The 20,865-nt window shown below is 38.5% G+C and overlaps 1 protein-coding gene and 1 pseudogene across 2 annotated transcripts in view; both read left to right on the top strand.

Annotated features, from left to right (window-relative positions):
* Positions 1-20,865, top strand: part of LOC111149025 (NACHT and WD repeat domain containing 2) — a 181,612-nt gene that overhangs the window by 148,805 nt on the left and 11,942 nt on the right. The window contains exons 4-5 of the mRNA XM_022505913.1: positions 6,453-6,656; positions 16,710-16,854. Of these exons, the coding sequence (XP_022361621.1) occupies positions 6,453-6,656; positions 16,710-16,854 (349 nt within the window). The remainder of the gene's footprint in view (positions 1-6,452; positions 6,657-16,709; positions 16,855-20,865) is intronic.
* LOC111149026 lies at positions 11,942-14,026 on the top strand (annotated as a pseudogene). Its single transcript, XR_002640733.1, has one exon. The product of XR_002640733.1 is annotated as a histone-binding protein RBBP4 pseudogene (transcript).

Below are 20,865 nucleotides of genomic sequence, written 5' to 3'. Positions count from 1 at the left end.
TTTTTTTTTTAATTGAGGTGAAATTCATATAATATAAAATTAACCATGTGGGGGTGCCTGGGTGCCTCAGTCGGTTAAGCGTCTGACTCTTGATTTGGGCTCAGGTCATGATCTTGGGATGGTGAGATGGAGCCCCAAGTCGGGCTCCACGCTGAGCTTGGAATCTGCGTAAAATTCTCTCCGTCTCCCTCTCTTTCTGCCCCTCCCCACCTACATGTGCATGCTCTCTCAGAGAAGAATTTTTTTCATTTATCATTTTAATGTGAACAATTCAGTGTCACTTAGCACATTTACAGTGTTGGGCAACCATCACTTCTATATAGTTCCCAAAGCATCTGAAAGTATATCTTGTACTAGAATTTTACATGCAGAAACTATAGGAAAAATAGGAGATTTTCTTAGGCTTTTCAACTATTTGAACTTAACTCCCTGATTGTATTTGAGAACTCAGTTGGATTGTCTCTACTTGCCTAACATATATCTTCAGTGTTGAAAAATGGGTAATTTAAATGTTTTCACAGTTGATTAGTAGGTGGGAGAGGTGATTATGGATTTCTGCAGACAGGAGAAATCCCATATATTTATGTTCATATGCATACTGACAGTGCATTAAGTGATTCAACAAAAAGTTGAGAATTGTTTCAGACATACGCATTTCTTCCGTACAAGATCACGCGGGCAGATCGATCAGTGGTATCATTAATAAAAACAGACCTCAATGCAAAATTGAATGTAGTCCCTTAGCTTGCCACCAAATTTCTCCTACAAAGTGACAAAGTTAGTTTAACTGAGCAAAAAATGAACTTCTAGAGCATTGGGGTGAGAATGATGTAGACTGATTGTTTCTCCTTTGGTGGTGGGAGTGAATATTCTATTGCCAGTGGACAGAGAAGGATGCTTTCTTGCTCATACTTTCTGTAGTCATTCATGGAGACTGCCCAAGGCTCCAGACCTAAAGAATCATCTGATTAGGAAAACAAGATGGACACCATCTTGCTACCTTGAATCTGACTGCTAGCCTATCAGGCATGGTCCTGTATCTCTATCCCTACTCTGAGCCATCAACCATATGAGCTGGACTTTGCAACCAAGTTAATGGACTCTTTGTCTAAGTTGACTATCTCTAGTCCTGGTAGATACGGGCATGCTTTGTGTGTTACTACTGTAACCACATAGAACTCAAAAAAATCTTCCTGAAAAACGGGATGGCAAACTCTTCTTTTGCTACTTCTCTTTTTTACGATTTCTCAAATAGCAAGATAAGACTAAGGCAGAATCCTGTCTTGGACTCCTGAAAAGTCACTGCTTTATGATTTATGAGCTTTCCACCTAAAGGAAGAATCAATAAAAGGAAAAGACTTGGGGAGAACAATCCAATAAGAAACTTTAAGCACATTATTACTTTTCTAAAGTTCTATAGTACCACTTTATATATAGTAAGAGCTCAATATATATTTGTTATTTGAATTGGATGAGGATATTTTTTCTTCTTTAGTATCTCTACTCTAAAATACATTTTGCCTTACCATATCGATCAAATAATTGTAGTATTTGGTGCCAGTGGTTCCACTCAAATAATTATTTTTGAGTAGCCTTCGATTTTTCTAATAATCTGCTGTGTTCCTCATCCTGCCCCTTCAATGTCTACTATTAGTCATGAGACCACGTGTGCATTGCCCATAGCAGTGTCTCAAATTCTAGATTCATTTAATCTCATTTTAAAATGCATATTCCTGGGCTGCCAACCACAGTGCTCTTCAGGTCTGAGAAGTGATCTCGGAACCTGCATTTTAACAAGCACCCCAAGTGACTGAGGTGCGGGTAATCCATGGTGAATGCTTTAGAAACTGAGCCATAGATTTGATGATGCTGCCCTAGACTCCAGGACCGGCCTTAGGGCAGAAAGACAAAGAACCAGCCATTAGTTCATTGTGGGTGCAGTGATGATGGTCCCTTGCTGGGACACAGTCTTGTCTCACGAAGTCATTACTTTGTCCTCCTTCCTACTCTGTACCCCAAATCCAGCCAGTCTTGCCCTATATCTTGGTAGCTGGGTGCATGGTATTCCTGGGCTTCGCTGGCAGCTAGATGGAGAAGTGTCAATTACTAAACCCCATATGTAATGATCTGGCTGTCCACCAGATCCTCCACCCATGGCCAAACTCTGCTGAACGCCTCCAGCGGCTACTGCTTCCAAGTCTTCTTACTCTCTATCTTGCCCATGCAGGTTTTCTGGATGGCTCTTCCCCACACTAAAACCTCACTCCTCATGACAGACAGTCCTGACTGAACATGCTGATGACCCTTTACCCAGAACTAGCCAACAGGAATAGGATAATCCCCAGTCTGGCTAGAATGGAGGTCATACCTGCTCATTAACCCAAGTTTAACATGAGAGAATTCAGAAGAGGAACATTAAAAGTGAGAATAAAATGATGGTTGCCAGAGGGAAGGGAGGTGAGGGAATGGACGAAATGGGTAAAGGGGATTGAGAGGTACAAGCTACCAGCTGGAAAATAAATAAGACACAGGGATACAGTGTACAACATAGGGAATATAGCCCATAATATTCTAACAACTTTGCATGATGACAGATGGTAACCAGACTTATTGTGGTGACCATTTTGTAATGTATACAAACATTGAGTCACTATGCCGTACAGCTGAAACTAATGCAACATTGTCTGTCAATTATTCCTTGACAGAACAGAAAGTGAGAAACAACTCAAAATAACATAATCTTTGTTGCATACAGCCTGTTGTCAAGAAGAGCCCAAAATAAAAAAAAATTAAAAAAATTAAAAAAAAAAAGAATAGCCCAAAATAAATGCAGATTGAAATTAAAGTGGTCTCATTTGGCCTTCAGGCTGGTCCAGTGAGTTGGGGTTAGAACACCCTTATTTCAAAAGAACCCTGTGTAGACCCTCGTTTACCATGCTGAAATAATGGAGACCAAAGCGGGGCTGTCCCTCCATCCAAGGCCCTTCCAGAGGGCCTTTATGTAGCCAAGGAGGACAAGTAAGTTGTACCTAACTAAGTGCAGTTAGCCACTGTCAGCGGGAGTGAGCCAGTTAGATGAGATGGATCATGTCCAAGGAGATAAGGCATGGCCCAACCAGGGATGTGTTTAGACAGGACTTATTAAAAGACTGTAGACTGAAATGAAGGTTGCAGACAAGACTAGTGCCTTCCCAAATTGTTACTTCACCTCTTGTGAGCTGAAATATTATCTCTGAATACAAGAGGAAGCTTCAGCTAAGAATAGAACAGTCTAGGAGCACCTGGGTGGTGCAGTTAGTTAAGAACCCGATTCTTGGTTTCGGCTCAGGTCATGATCTCAGGGTAGTAAGATGGACCCCTACATCAGGCTCTGTGCTCCGTGCAAAATCTGCTTGAGATTCTCTGTTCTGTCGCTCTGCTCCTCCTTTTCATGCTCTCTCTCTCTCTCCTCCCCCTCCTTCCCTTTCTCTCTAAAATAAATAAATAAATCTTTTTAAAAAAAATAATAGAACAGTCTAAAGAATTCTTCTCTATTCTGGTTCATTCATTTATTTAACAAACAGGATTTTTTTTTTAATTTTCTATGCATCTCAGGCCTCAACCCTTATGGTTGAGGTCTATCTCGCAATAGAGTTTAGGTTATGAATTTAGCTTGAACACAGATCTACCCGGGACTTTAATTCTCTCACCTATCTGTATGAGGCGAAAAAACACTGTGGATATTACAGTGATAGGCGGTAGACGTAGTAAGAATTGCCCCCCAAGGAAGCCAAGCCTTAATTCACTTTCCAGTGGGGAAACAGAGCTTGAAGCTTATGGTAAAGATGCTAGGCAACAAGACGAAAGGATGAAGTTGCCCAGAGATTAAAGAGAAACCTTCCCATGGACACCATAAAGCAAACCAAGTTGTCTTGGATGCATAGATTCGTCTTAAGGTTCCATTATGTCCTTTCCTTGTTTTACTAGGCATTGAAGAGTAATTGAAATACCAGATGCTATATAAGGTAATACTTTTATTAGCTTAAACCAGTGGTTCAGCCACCTGGACGAACTGCTAAAGCACTGATTGCTCAGCAAGACCCCCTGAGTTTCTGACTCAGTGGGTCTGCAATAGGACCTGGGGATTTGCAGAACTAGTAAGTCCCAGGTGTTGCTAATGCTGCTGGTCTGAGGACCACACTTTGAGAACCACAGGCTTAAACAGACTTCTAGAGGAAGCTTGAGAAATGTTGTTCCATAAAGCAACGTAGACAGCATCACTAGATTTAAAATCTTTCAGTGCCTGTTGTTTCTCTGACTACAAAATAATAATGTGTACTACAAAGAAAAAAAGTTTTAATAAAAAAAGCAATAAATTCAGGGGCGCCTGACTGGCTCAGTCGGTGGAACATGTGACTCTTGGTCTCAGGATGGTGAGTTCAAGTCGCACATTGGGTGTAAAGATCACTAAAAAAAAATAAATAAATAAACTTTAAAAAAATTCATAAAACAACCTAAGTAAATGTAAAGCCTCGCAATGATAGCCATTGATGATACTGCTGTGCATTCTTATAAATTTTTCTTATGTATATGTTTATATATAATTACATATACAATCTTCTTCGTGTATATATATATGTAATATATATAAAATATATATATAAAACATTGGAATATATAATAATATATGTAATGTAATATATATAAAAGATTGGAATCATCTTATACATATTATTTTGTAACATACCTTTTCACTTAATAGTATATTGTAAACATCTTTTTTTTTAAGATTTTATTTATTTATTTGACAGACAGAGATCACCAATAGGCAGAGAGGTAGGCAGAGAGAGAGAGAGGAGGAAGCAGGCTCCCTGATAAGCAGAGAGCCCGATGTGGGATCCCAGGACCCCGGGATTATGACCTGAGCCAAAGGCAGAGGCTTTAAACCACTGAGCCACCCAGGCGCCCCATAAACATCTTCTATGATCCAGCAATTGCACTACTAGGTATTTATCCAAAGGATACAAAAATACTGATCGGAAGGGATATATGCACCCCAATATTTATAGCAACATTAGCAACAATAGAAAATTATGGAATGAGCCCAAATGTCTATCAACTAGATGAATGGGTAAAGAAGATGTGGTACACACACACACACACACACACACAGGAATATTACTCAGCCATAAAAAAGAATGAAATCTTTCCATTTGCAATGACATGGATGGAGCTAGACAGTATTATGCTAGGCAAAATAAGTCAGTCAGAGAAAGACAAATACCATATGTTTCACTCATAGTGGAATTTAAGAAACAAAACCAATGAACATAGGGAGAAAAAGGAAAAAAATAGAGGCAAACCAGAAAACAGACTCTTAACTATAAACAATAAACTGGTGGAGGGAAGGCGGTGGGGCGATGGGTTAAATGAGTGATGGGGAAGAAGGAGGGCTCTTGTGATGAGCCCTGGGTGTTGTATATAAGTGATAAATCACTAAATTCTACACAGGAAACTAATATTACCCTGTATGTTAACTAACTAGAATTTAAATAAAAACTTGAAAAAAAAAATCTTTCTACGTCAATACAGTTCGAGAACATGATTTGCTGTATCCTCTGAATAGAGGTACTATAGTACATTTAAACTGTTCCCATTTTCAGGACACTTAGGTTGTTTTGCCAAGTCCTTCCTGTTAAAACGGTATCAGCATAAATATTCTGATAAATCTTTATGCACATCCTTAATTATTTTCTAAAGATAATTTCTCAGAAGAAAAATTCCCAAATCCACAGTTATATAAATTTTGAAGGCTTTTAATACATTCTGCCAGAATACTGTTCAGTGAAATATTGGATCAGTTTACACACCCACCAGCACTGTGCGGGGATCTTCTCACACTTTCACATAACACCAAGCATGTTTTCCTTTCCCAGTTTAATAAAGGGAAAGTGATATCTTACTTATATTTTTAGTTACAGTGGGGTCCATAGTAGTATCCCATTTAGTGATTTCCTACTTTCTTTCGTACCTTCGAAAATCTAATTCATCACAAAGCAATTTTTTTGTTTGAGAGTTTACGTGTTTGCTGTTTCATAGAACCCAGCCTGCCTTTCGTCTTTGTTACGGACAAACAAACAAAAATCTCAGAGTAGAACAACTTTTGTTGTATTATGTAAACTTTGGGGAAATAAACTTGTTATAAAACTCTGTATTTTGGATCTGTCTGATGTGATATGCAAACTCAATTTTTATTACATGAATTTATTATAACTACAACATAATTAATCTAACTACTTATTAACTAATGCATGGGGAAAAAGTACCCACCATGATTAAAAGAGAAAAGTGATAGAACATGTATCTTGTTTCTATTTACTATTCAATAAATATTAAACTGACCTACACAATGTGAATACTAAAATGAATTTTCTTGGTGATACACTAACCTGAACTTTCTTGTGGATACACAGGGACTGTTAGGTGAAAAGTATGGGAACATTCGAATCCCTGGAGAAGTTGAAGCCTCAGAGTTTGAAATGATTTTGGATGCCGCCATAGAGGCAAAGCTGGACACCAAGCTTCTGGAAGAGTGGTACTGTCGCGATGAGAACTCAGTGCCGGCAGCTTATTACCTTAGACCTAAATCGGAAATGCTGAAAAGCAATAAAAATGCAGTGAGTTATCTTTCCCTCCAAAATATGTTCGTGTCTATTACTTTTAGCCATCGGTCATCCACAGAAAAGGCACAGCAGACGGAAAATTACTCTTCCCTGGACCCTACATTTCTTTGTAACAACAAAATCCAAAGCTAAGAAACTTGCCAATTTTTGACTTACCTTTCTTTTCGGCCGCTCAGACTCTCCTGCTGGAGTTATTTCCTTCCTTTGGAAGCTCCACTAATGGAGGTCTATTGGTGATAAACTGCGTTTACTTGAAAATACTCTTATTTTTCCCATTTTGCCATAATGTGTCTACAATATTCTGAATTACTGGTATATGTCATGCTTCCTATATTCATGAATTCATGTATTCTATCTGTTCTGGAAAGTTCTCTTAACATCTCATCAAATAATGTCTTTCCTCAATTCCCTCTGTTTTTTCTTTTTTGTACTATAATTGAGTTTACACTGGACCACCACAGTCTGTCCTCCATTTCTCTTGATTCTCTATCATATTTCCAATTTTCTTAGCTCTCCATGCTGCTGTCCAGAGGACTATTTTAGGTCTTTTCCAATTCAATATTTTTTTTTCAGCTGTGTCCACTCTGTTCATGCATTAAGCTTTCAACAGTTATATTTTTGATTTGTGAAAGCTTTTGGGAAGAGAGGGCTTTTTCGAATCTGCCTAGCTATTTTTAAAATCTCTCATTTTTTAATTCAATCATTTTTCCTTTAATATTTCATACATAGTTTATATTCTTGTATCTTATGTAGAATCCTGGAGTGAGGTTGATTCATGCATTTGTATAATGGAAATAGTATCAATGTCTCCTCTCCAACTTGGTTCCTAAATGTATTTACCATGTATCCCCTGAAACAGAATAAAAGAGGAAGAGAAAAGGGGTGGGCCTTTTCCTTGCATAGGATTCCTAGAGAGATTGAAAAGAAGGCATAGATATCCATCCCTCTTCCAAAGAGAACATCCTTGATACATTCAGTGCCAAGGCATCTCTGAGAGGACAGCTCTGACTTGGCAACAGTTCATTTAAGAACCTTGAGTATTTCTCATTCTGATATTTTAGCATACAGCATTTTCTGCATGCAATATGAAATCATGTCAGGATCCTTAATTTTTCTCCCCCCCCCATGCATTATTCAAAGTACTTATCTGCAAAAATCTGTGTCTATGGCTAGGAATCTTAGGGTAAATCCAAACCATTCCTCAGTTAAATATGCCAGGAGTCCATGTATTGCTGGTAAATGTAGATATCAAAAAACCTAATATCTTAAGACACCAGGTTTAGACAGTGGTTTGGGAACCCTTGCTTGTATGTTACTATTTGGCTTGAGGTATTCCTGTGTCATTCTAAGATCCTCCAGGGAAATTTAAGTTATTCTCTAAGTCCTACCTGATATTTCTTCATAAATTATTGTTAAATAAGTGAATGCATGAATAATATCATCACCAAGACTCTATAAGTGTTACTTGTTTGGTTGGTGGTGCTCCCATTTGATTTCCTAGAGAATCAGAAACAAATCAAGAGACAACTAAAGACAATTAAATGGAAACATAAAAGCACCTGTCCTTTAACTTCCTGTTCTCTTTAGAGGATACTAAAGACATCATTTTGTTATGACATTTGTATCAAAACCCAAGAGGGACTTGCTACTCAATCTGCTGGCAGTGCACCATGACCACAAGTTCTCCTGAGGACTCGCCCACTCCAAACCTGCTAGCCTCGGTGCTGAGCTTAAGGCAGATTTTGTTAAAGCCATGCACACGCCACATTGTCACCTGGTCCACAGCTGCTAGCACACCATGCCCAGCCATGCACCCCCAGCCATCATCTCACACCAGGCCTAGGCATATCTAACCATCATCACACAACTGCCCCCCAGCCTCCTGTCCCTAGCCACCCAAGGATGTAGCCCTTAGTTAGCACTTTGGAGATCTGGCATATGACTAGGGGCCCAGCCCAAATTTTGCTAATACCACCACCCCCATCTCAATTTCCCCAGCGGTCTTGCCCCCTAAGAATTGGTCTGCCTGGGTCCCACTAATACCCCTGAGGGCAAGCACAGCCCACATCAGGCAATGAGACAATGCAGATGACTGCATTGAAAGGAAAAGTGATTCCAACACAACAGCAGGGCATAAGCAACACAGACAGGATACTCTACTGAAGAGTCAAGTTCTGGTGAACACGGGCCACTGTGCTGCAAGGGACTCCACGACCTCTTCTTCATAGAGTCACTACTTTCAAGAGCAGAAGACATAGCTGACTTTCTTAACACAAAGAAACAGACACAAAAAGGCAGACAAAATGAGGAGACAGAGAAATTTACCCCAAGTGAAAGAACAGAACAAGGCCACAACCTTATTTCTAAGTGAAACAGATCTAAGTAACATGCCTGATAGAGGATTTAAAGCAATGATCATAAGATATTCACCGGACTTGAGAAAAGAGTGGAAGACATAAGTGAAACCTGTAACATAGAGATAAGGAATAACATAGCAGATAACATAAAGGGTTCAATAAATGAAATGAGAAACACACTTGATGGAATGAACACCAGGATGGAAGAAGCAGAGGAATGAATTACTGACCTAGAAGACAGACTAATGGAAAGGAATCAAGTCCAACATAAGAGAAAAAAAAAAAAAAAAAGAATTATGCAAAATGAGAATAGACTTACGGAATTCAGTGATTCCATCAAACCTAATTATCATTCATATAATAGGGGTCTGAGAAGAAGAAGAGAGAGAAAAGGGGACAGAAAATTTATTTGAAGAACTAGTAGATGAACACTTCCCTAATCTGGAGAAGGAAACAAATCCAGATCCAGGAGACATGGAGAACACCCATCAAAGTCAACAAAAGCATACCCACACTAAGACATGTTGTAATTAAATTGGCAAAATCTAGTGATAAAAAAATTTTTTAAAGCAGCAAGACAAAAGAAATAAGTAACTTACAAGGGAAAACCCACAGAGCTAGCACGAGGTTTTTCAACAGAAACTCTGCAAGCCAGAGGAAAGTGGCATGATATATTCAAAGCGCTAAATGGGAAAGATCTTCAGGCAAGAATATTCTTTCCAGCATGGCTATCATTCAGAATAGGAGGGATAAAGAGTTTCCCAGAAACACACAAACTAAAGGAGTTCATGACCATTAAACCAGCCCTCCACGAAATATTAAAAGGGGCTCTTTGAGTGGAGCAAAGAGACCAAAATTGACAGCATAAAGGTAAGAAAAACAAAAGCAGTAAATGTGAATATTTCTATTAAAAAATCAGCCAAGGAATTCAACAAGAAAGGTTATAAAATATAATAACATATACCTAAAATGTGGGGAGGACAGGAAAAAAGAATGGGTTCAAAGTTACATGACCATCAATTGAATATAGACTGCTATATGAAATGAGGTTATATGCAAACCTAATGGTAACCACAAATTAAAACCACTAATAAATATGCAAGGAATAAAGAGAAGGAAATCCAAATATATCACTGAAGAAAATCAGCAAAACATGAAATAAAGATAAGGAAGGATCAGAGAAACTCTTTAGAAGCAACCACAAAATACATACTAAAATGGTAATAAATACGTATCTATCAACAATTACTTTGAATGTAAATAGACTAAGTGCTCCAATCAAAAAAAAAGGTGACAGAATAGATGAAAAACAAGACCCATATGTATGCTGCCTGAAAGAGACTCATTTTAGATCTAAAGACACCTGCAGATTAAAAGTGAGGGGATAGAGAAAGATCTATTATGCAAATGCATGTCAAAAGAAAGCCAGACTAGCAATACTTATATTGGACTTTAAACAAAGACTGTAACAGGAGAAAAAGAAGGTCCCTATGTAATAATAGAGAGGACAATCCAACAAGAAGATATAAGAATTGTAAATACTTATGCACCCAACAGAGAAGCACCCAAACACATAAAATCGTTCATAACAAACAAAAGGAACTAATACATAATAACACAATAATAGTGGGGGATTTTAACACCCCACTTACATCAATGCACAGATCATCTACACAGAAAATTAACAGCAAAACAATGGCTTTGAATGATACACTGGAACAGATGGATTTAACAGATATATTCAGACATTCCTTCTTAACACAGCAGAACACACATGCTCTTCATGTGTGAAAATGGAACATTCTCCAGAATAAATCATATACTATCCCACAAAAAAAATCAAAAAATACAAGAATATTGAAGTCATAGCATGCAACTTTTCTGACCACAATGCTAGGAAACTTGAAGTCAATTATAAGCAAAAATCTGGAAAGACCACAAATACAAGGAGGTTAAGTAGCACACTACTAAACAATGAATGGATCAATCAGCAAATAAAAGAAGAAATAAAAAATACATAAAAGGGAAGTTTTAAAAACATAGTCTACCTCAAGAAGCAAGAAAAATCTCAAATAAACAACCTAACTTTACATCTAAAGGAGCTTGAGAAAGAAAAACAAACAAAACCTAAAACCAACAGAAGAAAAGAAATAGTAGATAAGGGCAGATAAATTATATAGAAACTAAAAACAAATGAACAAACAAAAACCACACACACACAACACACACACACACACACATAATAGAACAGAGTAACAAAACTAGGAACTTGTCCTTTGAAAAAACTCAGTAAAATTGATAAACCTCTATCCAGACTTATCAAAAAAAATAGAGAAAGGACTAAATAAATAAAATCACAAATGAGAGAGAAGAAATAACAACTGATACCACAGAAATACAAACAATTATAGAAGAATATTACGAAAAAATATGTGCCAACAAATTGGATAACCTAGAAGAAATGGATAAATTCTAGAACCATTTAAACTACCAAAACTGAAATGGAAGAAATAGAAAATTTGCAGACTGATAACCAGCAATGAAATAGAATCCAAAAAAAAAAAAAAGAAAGAAAGAAAAGAAAAGAAAAAGAAAAAGAAAGGAAAAGAAAAGGAAGGAAGGAAGGAAGGGTATCGGTAAACAAAACAAAACAAAAAAAATACTCCCAACAATCAAAAGTCCAGAGCCAGATGGTTTCACAGGGGACCACTTTCAAACATTTATAGAAGAGTTAATACCTATTCTCAAACTATTCCAAAAACTAAAAATAGAAAGAAAACTTCCAAACTTATTCAATGAGGCCACTATTATCCTGATACCAAAACTGGATAAAGACACCACTAAAGGAAAGAACTACAGGCTAATATCACTAATGAACATAGATAAAAAAATCCTCAATAAAATAATAGCAAACTGGCCCCTCCCGCAACGCTCGACCCCGGGATTCCCCCCGGCTTGCCTGCCCGCCATGGCCGACAAGGAAGCAGCCTTTGATGACGCAGTAGAAGAACGTGTGATCAACGAAGAGTACAAAATATGGAAGAAGAACACCCCTTTTCTTTATGATTTGGTGATGACCCATGCCCTGGAGTGGCCTAGCCTAACTGCGCAGTGGCTTCCAGATGTAACCAGACCAGAAGGGAAAGACTTCAGCATTCATCAACTTGTCCTGGGAACACACACGTCCGATGAACAGAACCATCTCGTGATAGCCAGTGTGCAGCTCCCTAACGATGATGCTCAGTTTGATGCTTCACACTACGACAGTGAGAAAGGAGAATTTGGAGGTTTTGGCTCAGTTAGTGGAAAAATTGAAATAGAAATCAAGATCAACCATGAAGGAGAAGTAAACCGGGCACGTTATATGCCCCAGAACCCTTGCATCATTGCAACAAAGACTCCATCCAGTGATGTTCTTGTTTTTGACTATACAAAACATCCTTCCAAACCAGACCCTTCTGGAGAGTGCAACCCAGACTTGCGTCTCCGTGGACATCAGAAGGAAGGCTATGGACTTTCTTGGAACCCAAATCTCAGTGGGCACTTACTTAGTGCCTCAGACAACTACACCATCTGCCTCTGGGACATCAGTGCTGTTCCAAAGGAAGGAAAAGTTGTGGATGCGAAGACCATCTTTACAGGGCATACAGCAGTAGTAGAAGATGTTTCCTGGCATCTGCTCCATGAGTCTCTGTTTGGGCCAGTTGCTGATGATCAAAAACTTATGATCTGGGATACTCGTTCAAACAATACTTCCAAACCAAGCCACTCAGTTGATGCTCACACTGCTGAAGTGAACTGCCTATCTTTCAATCCTTACAGTGAGTTCATTCTGGCCACAAGATCAGCCGACAAGACTGTTGCCTTGTGGGATCTGAGAAATCTGAAACTTAAGTTGTATTCCTTTGAATCACATAAGGATGAAATATTCCAGGTTCAGTGGTCGCCTCACAATGAGACCATTTTGGCTTCCAGTGGTACTGATCGCAGACTGAATGTTTGGGATTTAAGTAAAATTGGAGAGGAACAATCCCCGGAAGATGCAGAAGATGGGCCACCAGAATTGTTGTTTATTCATGGTGGTCACACTGCCAAGATATCTGATTTCTCCTGGAATCCCAATGAACCTTGGGTGATTTGTTCTGTATCAGAAGACAATATCATGCAAGTGTGGCAAATGGCAGAGAACATTTACAATGATGAAGATCCTGAAGGAAGCGTGGATCCAGAAGGACAAGGGTCCTAAATATGTCTGCACTTCTTGTGATTTTAGACTCCCCTTTTTTCCCCCTCTCAACCCTGAGATTGATTTAACACTGGTTTTGAGACACAGACTTTGTTTGGCTATCCCTCTATGATAGGTACCATCAACGATGTTACTAGCCCAAACAGAGGGTGTTTTCTAAATATTAACTGGGGGACTTGATTCAGTAAAGCCACAGACTTATATTTAAATTTTCTTCAGGAATTTTCTAGTAACAAAGGTCTAAAGTAGCCACAGAAAGGGGAATATTGGGTGTGGTTATTTTTCTTCTTAGGCTATATCCCCAAGTTTTACAGACTCCTTTTAAGTAAAGGCTAAAGTGAGGAAGGATAAAGCCAAGTGAGGTAGGTGTCTGAGCCATGAAGTATAAATACCACAAGATGTCGTTTTTATTCAGGAAATGGGGGAGATTCAAGTCATATAAATTCCTATTCTAAAGTTTTCACACCTGACTTTCCAGGATGCACATTTCCCTATGTAGACCAGTCTCCTCTCAGTTTCTTCAGTTAAGTCAAAACTATGTGTTCCTCTTTCCCCATATATTTTTGCTTGTTAGTGTATTTCTTGAGCTGTTTTCATATTTCTTTCCTTTCTGTGAAATGGTTTTTTTAAAAAACTTGGGACCACCAAGTTGTAAAGATGTATGTTTTTACCTGACAGTCATACCACAGGTAGACTGTCCAGTTGAGTTGAGAAGAGTGAATTGATAGCTTGTATTTGTTTTTAAAATTAAATTAATCCTGGATAAGAAAAAAATAATAATAATAGCAAACTGAATTCAACAATACATTAAAAAGATCAGTCATCACAATCAAGTGGGATTCATTCCTGGGTTGCAAGTGTGGTTCAGTATTCACAAATCAATCAACATGATACATCACATTAATAAGAAAAAGGATAGGAACCATATGGTCATTTCAGTAGATACAGAAAAAGCATTTGACAAAGCACGACATCCATTCATGATAAAAACCCTCAACAAAGTACATTTAAAAGCCGTATATGAAAAACCCATAGCTAATATCACCCTCTATGGGGGAAAAGTGAGGTTTTCCTCTAAGGTGAGAAAAAAGGTAAGATTGTCCACTCTCACTACTTTTATTCAACACAGTATGGGGAGTCCTAGCCACAGCAATCAGACAAGAAAAAGAAACAAAAGGCAAATTAGTAAGGAAGAAATCAAACTTTCACTATTTGCAGGTGACATGATACTATACAGAGAAAACCCGAAAGACTCAACCAGAAAACTGCTAGAACTGGTACACAAATTCAGTAAAGCCACAGGATACAAAATCAATGTACAGAAATCTGTTACATTTCTATACACCAATAATGAAGCAACAGAAAGAGAAACTAAGAAAAAAATCCCATTTACAATTGCACCAAAAATAATAACATACCAAGGAATAAACCTAACCAAAGAGGTAGAAGAACTATACTATGAAAACTATAAAGCACTGATGAAAGAAATTGAGGATGACACAAATAGAAAGACATTCCGTGCTCATGGGTTAACAAATATTGTTAAGATGTCTATGCTATTCAAAACAATCTACACATTTAATGCAATCCCTATCAAATTACCAATGCTTTTTTCACAGAACTAGAACAAACCATTCTAAAATCTACATAGAACCACAAAATACCCTGAATAACTAAAGCAACATTGAAAAGGAAAAGCAAAGCTGAAGGCATCACAATTTTGGACTTCAAATTATATTACAAAGCTATAGTGATCAAAATAGTATGGTACTGGCACAAAACCAGACCCATAAATCAATGGAACAGAATATAAAATACAGGTATAAACCCAGAACTATATGGTCAATTGATTTTCAACATAGCAGGAAAGAATGTCCAGTGGGAAAAGGACAGTCTCTTCAACAAATGGTGTTGGGAAAACTGGACAGCAACATGTAAAAGAAAGAAATGGGACCACTTTCTTACACCATACACAAAAATACATTCAAAATCAATTAAAGACCTAAATGTGAGACCTGAAGCCATAAACTCCTTGAAGAAAACATAGGCAATATCCTCTTTGACATCAGTCATAGCAACTCTTTTCTAGGTATGTTCCTGAGGCAAGGGAAACAAAAGGAAAAATAAACTATTAGGACCATATCAAAATAAGAAGCTTCTGCACAAGAAAGAAAACAATCAATAAAATTAAAAGGCAACCTATGGAATGGGAGAAGATATTTGCAAATGACTTACCAATAAAGGACTGATACCCAACATGTATGAAGAACTTATAAAATTCAAGACTCAAAGAACAAATAATCCAATTAAAAAATGGGCAGAGGACATAAACAGACATTTCTCCAAAGAAGATATACAAATGGTCAACAGACACATGAGAAGATCCTCAGCATCACTCATCATCAGGGAAATGCAAATCAAAACCACAATGAAACATCACATCACACATGTCAAAATGGCTAAGACCAACAAAACAAGAAACAACAGGTGTTGGCAAGGATGTGGAGAAAGGGAAACCCTTTTGCACTATTGGTAAGAATGCAAAGTGGGGCAGCACACTCTGGAAAACAGTATAGAGGTTCCTTAAAAAGTTGAAAATAGAACTACTGTATTATCCAGCAATCACACTACTGGATATTTACCCCCAAAATACAGAACATTAATTCAAAGAGATACTTAAAGAGAAACTTGCATCCCTATGTTTATAGCAGCATTATTTACAATAGCCAAGATATGGAAGCAACCTGAATGTCCATGGATTGATGAATGGATAAAGAAGCTGTGGTATACATATACAATGGAATATTATTTAGCCATAAAAAATGAAATCTTCCCATTTGCAATGACAGGGATGGAGCTAAAGATTATTATGCTAAGTGAAATAAGTAAGAGAAAGACAAATACCATACGATTTCAATCATGTGTGGAATTTAGGAAACAAACCAAATGAGCAAAGGGAAAAAGAAAGAGGAGGAGGGAACAGGGGCAAGGAGAGAGAGAGAAACCAAGAAACGGACTCCTAAGTACAGAGAACAAACTGATGGTCACCAGAAGGGGTGGGAGGAAGGGTGAAATAGGGGGTGGAGATTAAGGAGTGTACTTGTGATGAGCACGAGGTGTTGTATGGGTGTTGAATTACAATATTGTACACCTGAAACTAATATAACTAGCTGAAACTAAAATAAAAAAAAAATTTTAAGGGAAATACATAGTACAACAAAAAGCCCAACAAACAAATTCTGTGTAATTTGGGCAAATTCACATATTACATGGAGATAATTTCTAATGTTCAGGGTTACTGGGGGCACTGGCCTGTTAAGCACCTACCATAGTATTGGCACATAGTAGACCTTCAAATAATAGTGCTTTTCTTGTGCTTAAATTTTGTTTTTTTTTTCCTTTGATGATTTTAAGACTAGTGTCTCACTTTTTACATCTTCATAGATGCAGCCTCCTGCCAAAGCTGACAATGAGAAGACCTGGCAAGAGATATCAGATGAGATCAAGAAGATATTTAAGGCTTCTGTAAAACTGTTACACGAAAAGGGGAAAATGAAATATAACCAAGCTAAGAGGTACCTGTTCTCAGGTAATTTTGACACATCCTCTGTAAACTAAGGAACAGATAATAGACACATTCACTGCTTCTCTTTTATAGGTCTACAAATTTAATTTCATTTACTGCCCAATGAAATTTAATTTTCTAAATATGTCCTTCTCCTCCAGAGGCGAGTGTTCTTTTCTTTTAACCAATAGTAAGCCTTCACTTAATTTGAGGACTTCTCCAGAACACATGATTTAAAAAAAAAAAGTCAGAGGAGGCTGGGTATATTAGACCAGACTCTGCCAGTATTCTGAGTTCATTCATTTATTCTGTTCACTCATTCATTCAGTCACTCACTCAGCAAACATTTATGGAGAGCCCGCTATGTGCCAGGCACTGGGGATACACCAGTGAACACGAAGGCAAGGTCTCTCTCTCTCAGAACTTATTTTTTGGTGGGGGGAAAATAAATGATAGGCAAGTAATCAAATAAATGAAGGGGATCATTTCAGAAAAGTTACACGATATGAACAAACAAGACAGAGTAAGAGGGGCTGATGAAGGATGTGGGGTTCCAGGTGTAGAAGGAGTGGGCCGTCAGGAGAGGACTTTGAGCTGAATGACAGAAATTGTCAGAGCCGGCTGTGCTCTATCTCGGGCAGAGAATTCCAGGCAGAGGGATTACCAGACTCAAGATCCCTGAGACAGAAATGTGCTTAGTAAGTTCTAGGAGCAGGAAGAAGGAGAAGGTAGCCAGGCCTGGGGAAGGAGAGAGGAAGACATAATAAGAGCCTTGTGTTTTATTCTGGGTAAGCTGGGAAGGCACTGGAGGTTCAGAAATAAAGAAATAAGGGAGTGGCAGGATCTAATTTAACCTTAAAGTAAAAATCTACTGAGCAGAGACTCATCTGTCAGCCTTTCTTAGCCATAGAAAGGAGGCTTTATTTTTAAAGAGAGCTGAAGGAATGTATCAGTAGTACTTTCCAGGGGACAAAGACAATTGAGTAAAAGTAATCAGATATACAACATTTACTTTTAAAATTGATAGCAAAGGGCCACCTGGGTGGCTCAGTAGGTTAAGTGCCAACTCTTAATTTCATGATCTCGTCAGGGGGCGGTGCAGGAGGGGGTTGGGTGGTGTCGTGAGATCAAGTCCAGCATCACATTGGACTCTGCACTCAGCAAGGAGTCTGCTTAAGAGTCTCTCTCCTGGGTGCCTGGCTCAGTGAGTTAAATGCTCTGCCTTCCGCTCAGGTCATGATCCCAGGGTCCTAGGATCGAGCCCCACGTCCGGCTCTCTGCTCAGCAGGGAGCCTGCTTCCCCTTCTCTCTCTGCCTGCCTCTCTGCCTCCTTGTGATCTCTGTCTGTCGAATAAATAAAATCTTAAAAAAAAAAAAAAAACATTCTCTCTCCTTCCTCTGCCCCTCCCCTGACTCTCTAAAATAAATAAATGAATACAATCTTAAAAAGTGATCATGAAGAGTTATTGAGGAAAAAGCAATAGCAGTAGGGTTTTCAGATTGGTTTCGTGAGAGGCATGACAAAGCGAGAAACCTAAAAGGCACTCAATATCATTCTCCCTGTATACGTGTACTTCAAGCTCAGGGCAACTATAAGTAATTTTGACAAATTCATTCTTGACAAACTAGAAAAAGTTAGGTCTTATTTTAGGTGTCCCTGAAAATAATAAATTGGCAAAAATAAGTACTACCTTTAGAATATACAGACTGACAAATCTTATTGCTTTGGAGGGGTTTTTATCCAATTTTGGGACTCTGGTTCTTCATTTTTATCAAGAACAAAACTACCATGGTCCTTAAAATGTGCTGTATTTGAAGAAAATGCCCAGAACAAAACTTTCCTTTCTTTTTTTTAAGATTGTCTTTATTATTATTTGACAGAGAGAGAGTGTGTGCGCACAAGCAGGGGAAGTGGCAGGTGAAGGGAGAAGACCCTGGGATCATGACCTGAGCCAAAGGCAGACACTTAACTGACTAAGCCACCCAAGTGGCCCAAAGCTTTCTTATTCTTAATGTAAGAGACCCAGTTTGGGGAGCACAACCTCTTTAGAATCACGCAGTTCCAGTGTTCACGTATTTCTTTGGAAAACACTTTCTCCTAATTTTCTCTACACTAAAAAGCTCTGTCCATGTAGCCAGCCATATACAGATAAATAAGTTTATACTATGTAGTATGAACTACAACAAGTGGGCTGTTTTCTGTTTGGGGGACATCTCTTAAAGTTATGCATGCTCGTAACAATGTTATTGATTTTACATTTCAAACTCATTTTGAGATCATGCCTACACAATTAAAATGGCTGGAGAAGTGCCAGTTCTATGAAATGGATTACTACATCCGTATTACTTTAATATTTTCAGAAATGTTGGAATAAGAATACCAGGAAAAGTCTGGAAAGGTGAACTCTTCATATCTGAAAGTAGTTTTTCACACTTTTTTTAAAGATTTATTTATTTACTGAGAGAGCACGTGTGCGCACACGCACATACACACGCACATACACACACGGGTAGGGGGAGGGACAGAATTAAAGGGAGAGAGAATCTTAAGCAGACTCCGCACTGTGCGTGGGGCTCGACACAGGGCTCCCCATCCCATGACTCTGAGATCATGACCTGAGCCAACATCAACGGTCAGCTGTTTAACCAACTGAGCCACCCAGGTGCCCCTAATTTTTCACACATCTACTTTCTCCTTTATAAAAAACAGGAGAGGAAGAGAAATACAATAGACCCCAAAATAGTGCCCAACTGTGAACGGTAAAACTGAATTGGGATTTACTTCTCATGAATGATCACCGTCAGGGCTGGAACTCTCCTAATGTTATCTCCATCGGGTGCCATGACCAGTTAAACTTTAGGATACTTAGAAAAATGCAAGGACAGAAAACAAATATTGTATTCTGATAAGGAATGGGAAGTTTATAATATTTATAGGCCAATAGATATCAGAAATTATCAATAAAAGTCCCCCCAAAATCATGAGGATGCCCTTGGCGTCTAGAAAGAACTCTATAGAGTTGAGTTTGTCTCACTTGACTCATTTATTCAGGTATATTTATGAAGTCTATACCATCAACAGGCATCATGTACAGTTTCTTTTTTTCCCACCCTAAGCAAAGCTTAGACGGGTTCTATGGACTTGGTTTGTCTCTATGTCTTTTTACAAAGCATTTGTAATCAACACTCCTGATTGGCACATTGTTTCCATGGAGGTGGTAACAGCGGCAGTTATGTTAGAGCTGATTTGTTTCCTGGGAGTCAGAGGGGATGGTGTAGTGTCTGGTTATCAGCCATTGGGTATACATAGTATAAATTGACACTTCCTTTCTCCTGGTCCATGGAAGGTAGCGCCTGGTTCATCCAGGGTATCTCCTAGCATGGTACTTAGATGCTGGAAAAGAGAGGAGCCAAAGGCTGCTTTCTGGGGATTTCTTACATCTTGCCTCATCTACATTAAAAGAAGAGTAGATACATGTTGTATAAACTCCTTTGACTGGCTTCCTTAACCAGCCTGTCTCATCAAAACCCTTTGTAACGTGGACTGATGACCATGGCACAGCTCCCTCCACGCTGATGGCTATAAACAGATCGTTTTTACTAGAGTTATTGCTTTTGATTGATGGCTATCATTCCTGAAAAAAATCATTATCACTTGAGTTCTAAAAGGCACCACTTAAAAATACAGTTCTCACCTTCCTTAATAGTCACAGTAGAGAATACATGTACATTTCGGTTTTGTTTAATATTGGAGCTGAGGCCAGCACACTGAAATGTTTTCAGTTTCTGGCCAGCCTGTCCTGGAATATTCAGGGCCCACCCCAGCCACCCTTCTTCCATCAGATCACTGCCTAGGAGTCACCTCCTCAGGAAAGCTTTCCCTGACTTCTTCAATTGAGGTAGCCCTCCTGATTGTTTGCTTTCATCGTACCATGTTATTCTCCTTCATGAGACTAAAAGCACTCATAATCCATTCATCTGTGGGACTCTGGGCTTTGTGTCCACCATCCTCCACTGGACTAGAAGTGCCATAAA

Source organism: Enhydra lutris, unplaced genomic scaffold, assembly GCF_002288905.1.
Source record: "Enhydra lutris kenyoni isolate GAN:26980312 unplaced genomic scaffold, ASM228890v2 scaffoldscaffold21, whole genome shotgun sequence".
Lineage (NCBI taxonomy): Eukaryota > Metazoa > Chordata > Mammalia > Carnivora > Mustelidae > Enhydra > Enhydra lutris.
This window is presented reverse-complemented; position numbering and strand designations above follow the sequence as displayed.